Genomic DNA, 15,746 nt, shown 5'->3' with positions numbered 1-15,746 from the left:
CAAAAATCACATAATTACTTCAATAGGTACATAAAGAGCATTTGACAAAATCCAACAATTTTTTTTTTTTTTTTTTTTTTTGCGGTACGCGGGCCTCTCACTGTTGTGGCCTCTCCCGTTGCGGAGCACAGGCTCCGGATGCACAGGCTCAGCGGCCGTGTCCGCGGCATGTGGGATCTTCCCGGACTGGGGCACGAACCCGTGTCCCCTGCATCAGCAGGCAGTCCCTCAACCACTGTGCCACTAGGGAAGCCGTCCAACACTTTTTCGTGTTAAAAGATACTCAAAAAAGTAGAAGGAAATTTACTTAACCTGATAAAGGACATCCACAAAAAACTCACAATATCGTACTTAATGGTGAAAGATTGGATGCTTTCCCCTTAAGATAAGTAAAAAGTTAAAGACGACCACTCTTGCCACTTCTATTATTCTATTGGATGTTCTAGCCAGGGCAAAGAGTCAATAAAAAGAAATAAAATGCGTCCAGATTTGAAAGAAGTAAACTATCTCTATTCACAGATAATATGATCTTATATGTAGAAAACACTAAGGAGTCACTAAAAACTACTATTAGAACTAATAAATGAGTTCAGCAAGTTTGCAGGATACAAGATTAATATAAACAATTAATTGTAGTTATATACTTGCAAAGAACACAATGAGAATGAAATTGAGAAAACAAGTGCATTCATGAGTGCATCCAAGAAACAAATATATAGAGAGGAATAAACTTACTAAAGTAAGTGGAAAACTTACACTCTGAAAACTAAAAAAAACATTGTCAAAAGATATTAAAGAGGATCTAAATAAGTGGAAAAACATCCCATGTTCATGGACAGAAGACAGCACTGTTAAGATGGCAATACTCTCTATCCCCCAATTGATCTATACATTCAACACAATTCCTATAAGAACCCCATCTGACTTCTTTGTAAAAATTGACAAGCTGTTTCTAAAATGTATATAAAATTGTGAGGTTCCCTGAATAGCTAAAACAATCTTGAAAAAGAACAAAGTCAGAGGACTCACTCTCTTTGATTTAAAAACTTACTACTAAGCAACAGTAATCAAGACAATGTGGTACTGCCACAAAGGTAGACATAGAGATCAACAGAATGGAATTGAGATCCAGAAATACACCCACACATATATGGTCAATCAATTTTCAGCAATGCCAAAAATATTCAATGGGGTAAACAATAGTCTTTTCAACAAATGATGCTGAGAAAACTGGATATCCACCTGTAAAATAATAAAATCGAAACATTACCTCACCCCAAATATACAAATTTACTCAAAATGCACCAAAAGCCTAAATGGAAAAGCTAACACTATGAAACTCTTAGAAAAAACAGAGGGATAAATATTCATGAAAAAGACTTTAAAATAACTTGAAGGTGCCTTAAAGATGCTCAAAGAACTAAATGAAGATGCGGAGAAAGTCAAGAAAATGATGTATGAAAATAATAGAAACATCAATAAAACCTATCTAGAAAACCTAAATAGGAACCAAAATGAAACTCTGGAGTGGAAAAGCACAAGACAGAAGAAAGACTCAGGGATCTTGAAGATAGGAAAATTGAAATTTTTGAGTCCCAGGAACAGAAGGAAAAAAGATTGAAGAAAAGTGAACAGAGCCTAAAGGACCTGTGGGATACCATAAAATAGATCAACATATGCATTGCTAGAATGCTAGAAGGAGAAGAGAGGAAAAAGAGAAAGACATAGTACTTGAAGAAATAATGACAGAAAATTTCCAAATCTGATTAAATACATGAGTATAAACGTCCAAAAAGCTCAATGAACACTAATAAGGATGAATATAAAGAGACCCACACCAAGACAAATTATAATCAAACTGTCAAAGCCAAGGACAAAGAGAGAATCTTGAAAGCAGCGAGAAAGAAGTGACTTGTCACATACAAGAGATCTTCAAGAATGTTGTCAGCAGATTGTTCATCAGAAACTTTGGAGGACTTCCCTGGTGGTGCAGTGGTTAAGAATCCGCCTGCCAATGCAGGGGACATGGGTTCAAGCCCTGGTCCAGGAAGATCCCACATGCCGCAGAGCAACAAAGTCTGTGCACCACAACTACTCTAGAGCCTGCGAGCCACAACTACTGAGCCCACACACTGCAACTACTGAGCCTGTGCACCTAGAGACCATGCTCTGCAACAAGAGAAGCGACCGCAGTGAGAAGCCTACACGATGTAACAAAGAGTAGCCCCTGCTCGCCGCAACTAGAGAAAGCCCGCACTCAGCAACAAAAACCCAAGGCAGCCAAAAATAAATAAATAAATTTATTTTTTTTAAAAAGAAAGAAACTTTGGAGACCAGAAAGGCAGTTGGTTGATATATTTAAAAGCTAAAAGAAAAAGAACACATCAATTAAGAATCTTATTTCCAACAAAACTGTCTTTCAAAAGTGAAGGAGAGATTAAGACATTCACTGATAAGCAAAAGCTGAGGGAGTTCATTTCCACTAGGCTTTCCCAGCAAGAAATGCTAAAAAGAGCCCTGCAGGTTGAAATGAAAAACACTAGATAGTAACTCAAAACTGTATAAAGAAATAAAGATCACAGTAGAGGTAAAATCATGGACAATTATAAAAGCTAGTATTATTGTAACTTTGGCTTGTAACTTCACATTTTGTTTTCTACATAATTAAAGAGATTATTAAAAATGTTAGTTTATGCTTTTGGAGACAGAGTGTATAAAGATGTAATTTTGGAACATCAACAACTGAAAGGAGTGGGAACAGAGCTGTAAAGGAGCAGAGATTTTGTATGCTATTGAAGTTAAGATGCTACAAATTCAAATTAGAATGTTATAACTTTAAGATGTTAAATACAATCCCCATAGAAACTACAAAGAAAATAGAATAAACACTAAAGAAAATTAGAAGGGAATTAAGACATTTCACTACAAAAAAATCAACTAAACACAAAAGAAGACAGTAATGCAGGAAATAAGAGGGGAAAAAAAGCTATAGGGTATATAGAACACAGATAGCAAAATTACAGAAGTCCCTTCTTATCAGTAATTACTTTAAATGTAAATGGACTGAATTCTCCAATCAAAACACAGAAATGTAAATAATAGATTAAAAAAATTTTTTAAGTTCCAACTAAAAGCTATCTACAAGAGACTCATTTTAGATCCAAAGACACAAACACGTTGAAAGTGAAAGGATAGAAATATATATTCTATGCAAATAGTAAGCAAAAGAGACTCAGAGTAGCTATACAAATATCAGACAACATAGACTTTAAATAAAGTTTGCAAGAGACAAAGAAGGACATCATATACTAATAAAAGTTTCAATACAGCAAGAAGGTACAACAGTTATACATTGAAACATCTAATAATAGACCATCAAATTATATGAAGCAAAACCTGACAGAATTGAAGGGAGAAATGGACAGTTTTCCAACAGTAGTTGAAGACTTCAATACTCCACCCTCAATAATGATAAGTAAGGAAATAGAGGAATTGAACAACACAATACACCAACTATATCAAACAGACTATGCACAACACTCTAACATCAGAATATACATTTTTCTCAATTACAATTTCCTAGATAGACCATATGTTAGGTCACAGATCAAATTTCAATAGATTTTAAAAGATAGATATCATACAAATTCAGCAAAGTAGCAGGATATAAAGTTGACACAAATAAATCAGTTGCATTTCTATATACTAACAATGAACAATCTAAAAATGAAAATAAGAATGCAATTCCATTTACAATTACACCAAAAAGAATAAAATACTTGGGAATTAACTTAGCCAAGAAGGGAAAAGACTTGTACAATGAAGGCTGCAAAACACTGCTGAAAGAGACTAAAGAAGATAGATATTTTAAAAAGTGGAAAGACATTCCATGTTCATGAATTGGATGACTTAATATTGTTAAGATGTCAATACTACACAAAGCAAGCTGCAAGTTCAATGTAATCCCTATCAAAGGCCCAATGACTTTTTTGCAGAAATGGAAAACTCCAATCTAAAATTCATATAGAATATCAAGGGACATGAATAGTCAAAACAATCTTGAAAAAAAAAAAAGTTAGAGGACTCCCAGTTCCTGATTTCAAAACTCACTACAAAGCTACAGTAATCAAAACAATATGTTACTGGTATAAAGACAGGCATCTAGACAAATGGAATAGAATAGAGAGCCCAGAAACAAATCCTCACACATATGGTCAAGTGTTTTTTTACTAGGGTGCTAAGACCATTCACTAGAGAAAGGACAGTCTCTTCAACAAAATAGTACTGGGAAAACTGGATATCCACATGCAAAGAATAAAGGTGTACCCTTAGCTAACACAATATACAAAAACTAACTGAAACTGGATCAAAGACTTAAATGTAAGACCTAAAACTTTTAGAAGAAAACACAGGATAAAAGTTTCAAGACATTGAACGTTCAATGATGTCTTAGATATGACACCAAAGGCACAGGCAATCAAAGAAAAAATAGACAAATTAAACTTCATGAAAAGTTTAAAAGTTTGTGTATCAAAAGACACTATCAACAATATAAAAAGGCAACACAGAGAATGGAAGAAAATATGTGTAGATCATGTATTTAATAAGGAATTAATATCCAGAATATCTAGAAAACTCCTACAACTCAAAAATAAAAAACCCCAAACAACTCAATTAAAAAAATGCACAAAGAACTTGAGCTGCCATTTATCTAAAGAAGATATATAAATGACCAATAAGCACATAAAAAGATGCTCAACAAAACTGATCATTAGGGAAATGCAAATCAAAACTACAATGAAATACCATCTCATGTCCATTAGGATGGCTACTATCAAGAAAATAGAAAATAAATGTTGGAGAGGATGTGTAGAAATTGGTACCCTTGTATACTGTTGGTGGGAATGTAAGATGGTGCAGCCACTGTGGAAAAAATATGATGGTTTCTCAAGAAAATATTACAAATGAATTACCATATGATCCAGCAAATCCACCTCTGGATATATACTATAAAAATTGAAAGCAGGGGCTTCCCTGGTGGCGCAGGGGTTGAGAGTCCGCCTGCCGATGCAGGGGACGCGGGTTCGTGCCCTGGTCCGGGAAGATCCCACATGCTGCAGAGCGGCTGGGCCCATGAGCCATGGCCGCTGAGCCTGCGCGTCCGGAGCCCGTGCTCCGCAATGGGAAAGGCCACAACAGTGAGAGGCCCGCGTACCGCAAAAAAAAAAAAAAAAAATTGAAAGCGGGGTCTGGAAGAGATATTTGCATACCCATGTTCATAGCAGCATTTTTCACAATAGCTAAAACATGGAAGCAACCCAAATGTCCATCCACTGATGAATGGATAAGCAAAATGTGATACATACATATAATGGAATATTGTTTAGCCTTAAAAAGGAAGGAAATTCTGACACATTCTACAATGTGAATGAAACCTGAGGGCATTGTGCTAAGTGAAATAAACCAATTACAAAAGACAAATACTGTATGATTCCACTTATATGAGGTATACTTAGAGTAGTCAAAATCATAGATACAGAAAGTAAAATGGTGGATGCCAGGGACTAGGGGGTGGGAATGGGAAGTTATTGTTCAATAGGTATAAAGTTTCAGTTTTGAAAGATGAGAAGAGTTCTGGAGATGGATGGCGGTGGTGGTTGCATAACTATATAAACATACTTAATATCATTGAACTGTACACTCAAAAAGTGGTTAAGATGGTAAACTTTATATTACATATATTTTACCACAATAAAAAGTGAAGAGAAAAAAAAAGAAAAGGAAGAAAAAGTAGGCAAAGGATCTGAATAGACACTTCTCCAAAGAAGATACACACATGGCCAATAAGCACATCAAAAGATGCTCAACCTCATTAGTCATCAAGGAAAATGCAAATCAAAACCACAATGGTATACCACTTTACATCCACTAGTATGTCTAGAATCAAAAAGTCAGATAATAACAAGTGTTGGTGATGATATAGAGGAATTGGAACCCTTATACACTGCTGGTTGGAATGTAAAATGGTATAGCTGCTTTGGAAAACCATCTGGCATTTCATCAAGTGACAAATTATAGAGTTACCATTTGACCTAGCAATCCCACTCCTAGATATATATCCAAGAGAAATGAAACATATGTCCATGCAAAAACTTGTACGTACCATTTATAGCTGCATTATTCACAATAGCCAAGTGCCCATCAACAGACTAATCATAAAATGTGGTATGTCCAAAAATGGAATATTATTCATCCATAAAAAGGAATGGAGTGCTGACACATATTACAGCATGGGTAAGCCTTCAAAACATTATGTTAAGTGAAAGAAGTTAGTCAAAAGTCCACATATTATATAATTCTATTCACACATATGTCCAGAATTGGATAATCTATAGAGACAGAAAATAGCTGAGTGGTTCCTAGGGCTGCGGGATGGGAGGTATATAGGGAGGTGATAGCTAAATGGTACAGCATGAAAATATTCCAAAATGGACGGTGATGATGGATGCTCGTATCTGCGAATATACTAAAAACCACAGAATTGTACACTTCAAGTATGTATTATGTAAATTCTGTCCCAACAGAGCTGTTTTTAAAGATCTTTATGTTTACCAGTTCATAGATAATACAAGAGACAAGAAGCAAGTTAAATAATGCCACAAGAAAGCAAGGACACAAATCACAACGTGGGAAATTCTACAGACAAATGTCCAGTTCATCAAACAAATCAAAGTGTAGAGGGAAACAGAAAGAAAGCTTCTACAGAGTGCGAATCTTAAGAGACATAATGAAATGCGTGATGTGGACCATCTATGGATTCTGATTCCAACAAATTTACTATAAAAAGAATATCTTTGAGATAATCAGGAAATTTTGAGTATGTTTAGTAATTAGTTTTGGCTTTTGTTGGCTATAACAATGACATGTTGTTGTTGTTGTTTTAATGTCCTTATTGGTAGAGATGTGTGCTAAGGTAGTTATAGTAGGAATGATAGGAGGCCCAGGACCTGTTATGAAATACTTTGCAAAGCTCCTCTTCCCCTTGCTTTCCTCTCCTTTTCCGTCCTAAGCGAACAAAAAGTCCAAATGCCAAGAAGACAGGTGTCTGTGCTGTGGGGGTCATGTAGCCACAAGGGCCCCAAATGGCATCCCGGAGTGCGGGCAGAGTGGGCGTGCCCAAGGGCTGGGTGGATGGATGGACTGGCACAGGGTGTCAGAAGCATCCATGCCAAGGAGAAGGTTGGGCAGCCCACTATGGAAGTCACAGCCAAGGAGGGGGAGGGCGTGTATGTAAGAGGATCGAGCAGTGTGGGTGTCAAAACATGAACAGGGTGAGGAGGGAACCCATGTGGGGAGCAGTTGGGCAGAGGAGTCGAAATCCAGGCTTGGTGAGGAAGGTTTCCACCTACAAGGAAGTTCATCAAATAGGTAAAAACATTAAGAATAATGGGAGTCAGGTTTCTCATTGTTGGAGAAGGGAGTCCCTTATTTGTTACGGCAGCACAGGCTAGACTGACTGGTACAAAGGAATTTAAAAATAACAACAGGACTTTACTAAGTGGAGAGATCAGGGGGCTTTTTGTTTTCTTAATTACCCTGAGAAGAAAATAAAAACCTGATAAATGTGGATGTTGGATGGTTGTCATGGTTTGGTGAGTTCAGGAATGCAAAAGCCCCTGTACACGCTCTCAAACATGCCGTAACCTGAGACCACGTTAACGAAGCCCATGGAATACCCAGCAACATGCGGCTGTAGCTTGTTCAAATGCAAGCACAGTGACCACATCACTTTGCTGGCCCTTCAAGGGCAAAGTGATGAATCAATGATAAATGACTCAGGGAATAATTTTAGACACAGAGGGCTGACTAAATGATTCTGAAAGATGTTGAAAAGAAAAAAAAGTGCACCAGACTCCATATCTGAGGCTGTTCCTACAGACCCACTCGCCGGCTTCTTTCCAGCTGCTGTTATCTAGGGTCGGTAGCCTCAGCACCTCTGCAGGAGCTCAGAAGCCCTGCCACAGTGATCCTTGTCACCCACATTTCCAGCACCCCCAGGCGCCCTCGTCTTGAACAATCAGTGCACAGTGGGAAGGCACATAGGTTGGTATACTCTGGAGTAAATTTAGACGTAGAACTGTTTTGCATCCTTACTTATCTGAGTAATCTGTTCTGCCAAGTTTCCGCCTTTATAGTCAGGGACCAACCAATTACCATGAAAATCAGATGAATAAATATTGAAGAGAATGTGTTCATCGTCTATTTTGGTGTCCTCAAAGCAAGGAAGTGACATTACGTTTTTAATTAAGTCTTTCATTTCCATTTTCTTTTTCAGCTAAAGCTGTCCTCCATAGGATCAATTAAGCTAGATAATCAGATCCAACAAAAAGCCCCCCAAAAGAACAGTTATTAGTAGGTGTGATTTACAGATTTTCCCAACCATACTGCAAATTTCTCCTCCAAAATTAAAGCTGTAGAGACAGCACAGCTTGGGGTGTTTGGGCTTGCTCAGACACCCAGTCTAACTTCATGTCCTCCTTGTCTTCTACATTATCTTGATACTGGTTCATGAATGTATAATATATTAGTAGTAGTACATATCTTTTGTAAATCATATTTTTGTCTATAAGGACTGAGTGAACAAAAAAATGAATCGTCTTTGATCTATAACGAGGTATAATTTAGCTAATTTTTTTTTTTTTTTTTTTTTTTTTTTTGCGGTATGCAGGCCTCTCACTGCTGTGGCCTCTCCCGCTGCGGAGCACAGGCCCCGGACGCACAGGCCCAGCGGCCATGGCTCACGGGCCCAGCCGCTCCGCGGCATGTGGGATCTTCCCAGACTGGGCGGGGCACGAACCCGTGTCCCCTGCATCGGCAGGCGGACTCTCAACCACTGCGCCACCAGGCAAGCCCTAGCTAAATTTTAACTTTAAAAAAATACCTAACATTTTCAACTGAAATATTTATATTCTCATAGGATTTCTATTTCCCTCCTATTTTCCTTTAGATAACTACAACTAATTTAATAGGCAGCCAATGCAAATGGAAAGAACTCTGGACGAAGTCTGTGTAGAAAATCTCATTTGTGACCCCAGGTCACCTTCTTTGGTCCTCAACTCCTAACCTGAAAAACCCTGAGGCTGATTTATGTATTCAGTTATCTAATGCTTATTGAACACCAGCTATGTGCCAGGCACTATTCTAGATGGTGGGAAATACTGCAATGAACAAGACTGCTACCCTCATGCAGATTATAGTCTAGTGGGGGAAACGAAATAATAAACAAATTAGCAAATAAACGAGTGCTTGTTTGTGACAAGTGCTTAAGGGTAAAAATAAATCAGGGTAAAGAAATAGGGGGTATCTAGGGGATTCTATTTGAGGTAAAATGGTGGGGGAAGTCTCCTCTGACCTGAGTAAGCCTAGATCATTGTAAGAGGTGTGTATAACCACGTGATCTTGACACCCAAACCAGACGAGCACACACAAGTGAAGGAAGCAAAGACAATGAAGACAGATTTCTCTTATGAACTGTGCCTGAAAAAATCCTAAAGGAAATATTAGGACTCCAAATCCATGATTACTATGTCAAGACCAAGCAGGGTTTATGCCAGGATGCAACATCAGAAAAGTCTACCTGTGTAATTTCCCACATGAATGGACTTTAGGAAAAAAATCATGGTATTATCTCAAAAGCTGCTGAAGAAGCATTTGATAAAGTTCAATACCTATACATGATAAAAGTAGTTGGGCCATTAATATGTATAAATAGGTAATGAGAGCAGAGATTGCCATTTTAACTGGCTCATGGACATATCTCAGGTGCCAAAAACAATGCCTGGATTAGTAGTCATCCAGTACACATTTGTTGAGTGAATGAATGAATGAAGTCTTTTAGGTTGATAAGGACATCTACCAAAGCTTACATCATCCTTAAGGGAACAAAACCTCAAACATTCCTTCAGGTTGGAAACTGAACAAGGGCGCCCTCTCCTGGCCAATGCTCAAAGGTGCCCTCTAATGTCTGGGATTGGAAGGCAGGCGGAAAAAACTCAGTGTTTGCAATGGCAATGACCGCTGGTCCAGTAAAACGACCGCAATCAGCAAAATTTCCAGGCTCAAGATCACACTACTTTCCTCTCCCTGCAGCCACAACTACTGAGAAAAAGTGATCAAAAATAACATACCACTTACAACAGGAACTAAAACTAGACACCCTAGGAAGTAACCTAACAGTGGAAACAGAAGAACTTTCTGGAGAGAATTTTAAAATTCTAACAAAAGACATCTTAAAACTAAATAAGTGGAGACATGCCATGTTTATGGAGGTGATGATTTAGTATTGAAAAATGTCAGCTCGTCCCAAATTAATCTGTAAATTCAGTGCAAGTCCTATCGAAACCCCAGCATGTATTTTTGGTGACTTGATAAACTGAATCTAAAATCAGAACAAAGAATAAAGGTCTAGAACAGCTAAGACAACTTATAAAAAGGAGACTCAAGAGGAAGGACGCACATCACCAGATATGAAGACAGTTTAAAGCCGTAACGACTAAAGCAGTATGGAACTTGCACAAGGAATAGACAGTCAAATCAGTAGAACAAAACTGAGAGTCCAGAAACTGACCCATGACACGGAGACTTAGTGTGTAATAGAAGGAGCATCACTACCACAGAGAAAAGATGAATTATTTGGTAAATAGTGATGGGGGAATTGGCTCACTACATGGCGATTTTTAAAATGTTGGGTCCTATCTTATATCATCTTCCAAAGTAACTTCAGTTGGAATTGAAAGGTAAATGTGAAAGATAAACAATAAAGCTAGTAGGAGAAAATATAGAGTACCATACATCTGTGATTTGTAGGTGAGAAACCTTTTAAAACTCAAAACGATAAACCATAAAGGGGAAAATTGATGGATTCAGCTACATTCCCCCCCAAAAAAGACTTTTATCTGATGAAGAATGTCACAGACAAAACTATCTGATAGGTGAAGATGTGGGAGAGTATCTATGGAGATTCCATTGCTGGAATAAACTCAAGAAAACCCAATAAGAAGATTAAAAGAGAAACATGGGGGAAAGACAGGAACATAAAATTTATGGAGAAACCTGTTAAAGTGCAATCAAAGAATTGCACAGCAAACAATGAGACATCACTTCACTCCTCACCCGCACCAGATTAGCAAAACTAGATAGAGAAGGGGTGGGTGTGGGACCCTCACACTCTGCTGCTGTGCATGTCAGTAGCCCAGCCATTCTGGAAGCAGATGCAACCCCTGATGACATTAAACGTATGTCCATCCTGTGATCAATACACTCCTGGGATATGCCCCAGAGAGACCATCCCAGGTGCAGGGGAAACAGGCACGAGGTTTGCAGCACCTTCAGTTTTTCAATCCTTCACAAGAGAGCTCAGGAAGTGATGTGCAGATGGTGTATCCAGTGAGCCCCAGATGGCCCACCCAAGTAACAATTCAGTATACGGAAGCCACCACTGACAGATCTTAAAAACATGTACCGAAGGGAAAAAGAAAGAAATGATTTGTGGAATAACATCATGTTTGTTTGCAAATTTCTGAAACACACAAACACAAAATATGTATTTTCCCTGTTGTGCATATATGTAAAAAAAATCCACACAACAAAAGAAGGTGAATTGGATATATGTTACATTCATGGGGAGTGGTTGCCCAGCTGGAGAGTGGAAGGGAAGAGAAGAAAAGGTGCAGAGGTCTAGGGAGCTGAGGTGTGCAGGCAACTTAGTCTAGACATCTGAGGCAACAAATCATCTCAGGTAACACCGCCTCTTTCCCCAAACACACACAGTTAAATTGTGTCCAAGTCCAAATGAAGACTGTCTTCATCCCTACCTGTCAATAAAAAAATGCAACGTCCTTCATAGAGAACAGACTTATGGTTGCCAAGGGGAAGGGGAGGTTGGGGAGGAAAGGATTAGAAGTTTGGGTTTAGCAGATGCAAACTATTATATATAGAATGGATAAACAGCAAGGTCCTACTGTAGAACACAGGGAACTATATTCAGTATCCTGTGATAAATCATCATGGAAAAGAATATGAAAAAGAATATATATATATATATATGCATAACTAAGTCACTTTGCTGTACAGCAGAAATTAACACAACATTGTGAATCAACTACACTTCAATAATTTTTTTTAAAAATGCCATGTTCTTAACCACTATTGAGATAACTACCTGCTCCTTTGTTTTCACTGGATAAAAAAATTTTAAACAACAATCCTGGAATTTACTCAATGGTTAGGCTAAGGTAACTACATTTATTAAACTTAGTAATTCTTGGACTGTGCCAGGGTGAAGTCAAATTTATTTATTGACTGAAAGATGGTCTATTCAGTCAACCCCATAGAATTATTTAGACACAACTGTACTGCCAGGAAGTGCCAAAATCACTGTCATGAGGTATTACTTCTCTGGGTGGGAAAGCAAGAGACTAATGAATACGAGGCTTACTTACTGCTTCATCACATTTTATAACCTGCAAATTAAAAACTGGTGATTCAACTTGTAGAGATATTTGAGGTAAATATTAAAAGCCCAGGAGCCCTGTACTTCTTTGTCCACTATGAACATATTTGGAAAGAAAACTTTCTCAGTGTTTGTATTTATTTTAAAGAACGTGAGAATTAAGCCTTTCAACCTGGGCCCTGGGGATTTCCAAGTTTTATAACTTGCACAGGAGGCCCTGACCATGGGCTCCTGTAGCCTGGCTCTGGCCTGAAAGCATAAGTCCTCTGGGCCTGGTCTCCAGGGCCCTGGAGAAATGACCATCAGGACTTAGCAGGCATATGTGAGTAGAGGAGGGAAAGTGGCCCCCAGTGCAGTGACCCAGGGTAGACTGTCGGAGGGAGGTTGGCCAGTGCAGGCCACACTCCACCCTGTGCTCACCGTGCCTTCCGGGTCCACGAGCAGCAGGTGCTTGGCCTGGCCATTGTGCATGCCAGTGAGGACAAAGGAGCCTGGGTTGGTGGTGCTCTTCCTGACCAGGAAGTCTCCATCTCTCTTCAGTAGCCCCTCTGCCTCCTTCCTGCTCATCTCCCCTTGGTACCAAGGCTCTGCTTTCAGCTCTTCCAGCATCTTGGCATCCGGGGCTCTGGGTGAGATGGGGCTGATGCACTCCACGGAGGCTGCCTTGCTCAACACAGGCCCCAAGGACTGGTTCTTGAGAGCATCTTCAAAAGGTTCTGCCAAAAACATTTGCCAGCAATACATCAATCCCAAGGAGAACAAATGATAGACAGTACAGTGTGAGGGTTGGAAATGCAAAGGCAACTTCTACCAGAAAAATAAGAAGTAGAGAAAAATGACAGGCTGGTAATACAACAAGACTCATCATAACAAGCATTTGAAAGCAAAGCCCAAATCTTGGCATGACTCATTCTGATGAGTCTGCTTTCCCAAGACAGCTGGGCATTGTGTCTTGTGCCAAAGACTCAAGCACACCCTTTGCCTCACTAGTTAGAATGACTCCCTTTTTGCACGCTGCAAGAGGCCATGAATATTACATGCCATCTACTTTCTCTGGAACATTGGCTAGCCTCTTCAACAAATGTGTTCTCTTCTGAATAAAAACCTGCCAATACCAAAGAAAATACACAAAGGAAAAGAAACGTTGCAAGGTTTTGATTTCATGCAAAACTGAAACCCAGCCCAACAAATGTTTCTTTCAAAATTTTTGTATTAGGTGAATTCTTAAAAGAGAAGAAAACTGACATTTATTGGGTGCCTTTTGTGTGACTTGCCCCAGGCTAGGAGCTCTACCTCCCCTTGACCTTCACTTGTTTCCCTGTAGAAAAAGGCTCTTGTGTGAGTGTTTGAGATTGAGCTTGACTTTATGCCCTTCAGAACATACTTCTCACTGCAGGCCATGGCTCTAACAGCAACAAATATCAGCAGTAAGAGAAGTCACCAGGCTCATCTAATTAAATCTCAATGTTCGATTTTCAAACAAGGCCATATGTACAACAGCACTCTGAAAAATGCCCACAGTGCCACACAAGTGTAAGCTGTTGTGATGATTATTTAGGACCCCACTGCCAACCTGCCACAATGCAAGCACCACAAGAACAAGAATGGTTCTCTCCTGGGCACAGCTACATCCCTCTAGTCCAACATTGTTCCTGGGACATAGTTTGTACCCATAAATATTCAGTGAGTGCTGTAAAATCAGACCAGTTTGCTAAATGTTGGTAGAGAATGGGCAGATGTGAAGTGAATACATGAAACCAAAACTAAATCATTTTGACACTTGTTAAATGATTTACAGATTTGGGGCAAAAAAGAGGTTAAAACTACAGACTAAAATTCTGTTCATAGATTTTCTCTTTTTATGCTACTTTTTTCCCTGATTACCTGGAGTAGTTGAAAATTTGTATTCTGTTCCTGTACCATCACCATCATCACCACCATCACCATCACCACAACATAATCACCACCATCATCATCACCATCACCTCAGCCCCACCACTAGCATCAACATCATCACCATCACTATCAACATCATCATCACCATCATCATCATCACCAACACCACTATCACCATCTTATCATTATTATCACCTTCATTACCACCATTACCATCATCACCATCACCATATCATTACCCTCATCACCATCACTGCCATCACCATCACCACAACATCATCACCATCATAATCACCATCACCTCAGCCCCACCACTAGCACCAACATCATCACCATCACTATCAACATCATCATCACCATCATCATCATCACCAACACCACTATCACCATCTTATCATTATTATCACCTTCATTACCACTATTACCATCATCACCATCACCATATCATTACCCTCATCACCATCACCACCATCACCATCACCACAACATCATCACCACAACATCATCATCACCATCACCTCAGCGCCACCACTAGCATCAACATCATCATCACTATCAACATCATCATCACCATCATCATCACCAACACCACTATCACCATCTTATCATTATTATCACCTTCATTACCACCATTACCATCATCACCATCACCATATCATTACCTTCATCACCATCACCACCATCACCATCACCACAATCATCAGCATCACCACCACCATCAGTACCATTACCATCACTATCAGCACCACTACCACCATCATTATTTAGCTATAGTGGTTCAAGATAAACACAGAGTGCTAGGTCTATCTTTCCATACTTTTCAATAGATACTAGCCTCTCCAGGGCTCTTTATACTTTCGGTTTCCCCTTCTCTAGTTTTGGGAGTAGGAGTAGAAATTGATGGATGAAAAAAGGGAGGTCTGGCGTTCATTTTTCCCATCTCAAACCCCAGCCCGGTCTAACTCTCCTCAGGCTCTGGGGCCAAGAGTCACTGGTATATTGACTAAATTAAACAGTGAAAATTGTCTGACCATAAATACAACTACTAAACTGAAGTTGGGCGATATCGTTACAACAGGAGTTACCACTTTGCTCTGCATCTTGAGAAGTTGCTTCATACCTCCTAGGCTATTTCCATATTTTTTTAAATGAAGAGATTAGACGAGATGATTCTACAGTTCTTCTGGCTCTGGTGATTTTTAAAATCAGAATGGGAGTCCAGTGTCCCGTTCTGGGGGAAAATAGACATTTGTTGTCATGGTACAGCCTGATTATAAAAGCACTCAGCCCTGTCCTCACCCACATACAATACCAGGTGTGTATTGTATGTGGTGAACCA

The 15,746-nt window shown here is 39.2% G+C and overlaps 1 protein-coding gene across 1 annotated transcript in view; it reads right to left on the bottom strand.

The window, feature by feature from the left end:
• SHC3 (SHC adaptor protein 3) overlaps positions 1-15,746 on the bottom strand; it is a gene marked incomplete at both ends in the record, with an annotated part of 148,143 nt that overhangs the window by 12,112 nt on the left and 120,285 nt on the right. Inside the window, one exon of the mRNA XM_079706246.1 lies at positions 12,932-13,227. Within this exon, the coding sequence (XP_079562372.1) occupies positions 12,932-13,227 (296 nt within the window). The remainder of the gene's footprint in view (positions 1-12,931; positions 13,228-15,746) is intronic.

This window comes from Hyperoodon ampullatus, assembly GCF_949752795.1.
Source record: "Hyperoodon ampullatus genome assembly, chromosome: 6".
Lineage (NCBI taxonomy): Eukaryota > Metazoa > Chordata > Mammalia > Artiodactyla > Ziphiidae > Hyperoodon > Hyperoodon ampullatus.
Note: the sequence above shows the minus strand (reverse complement) of the source record. Positions and strands in the feature narration are given on the sequence as shown.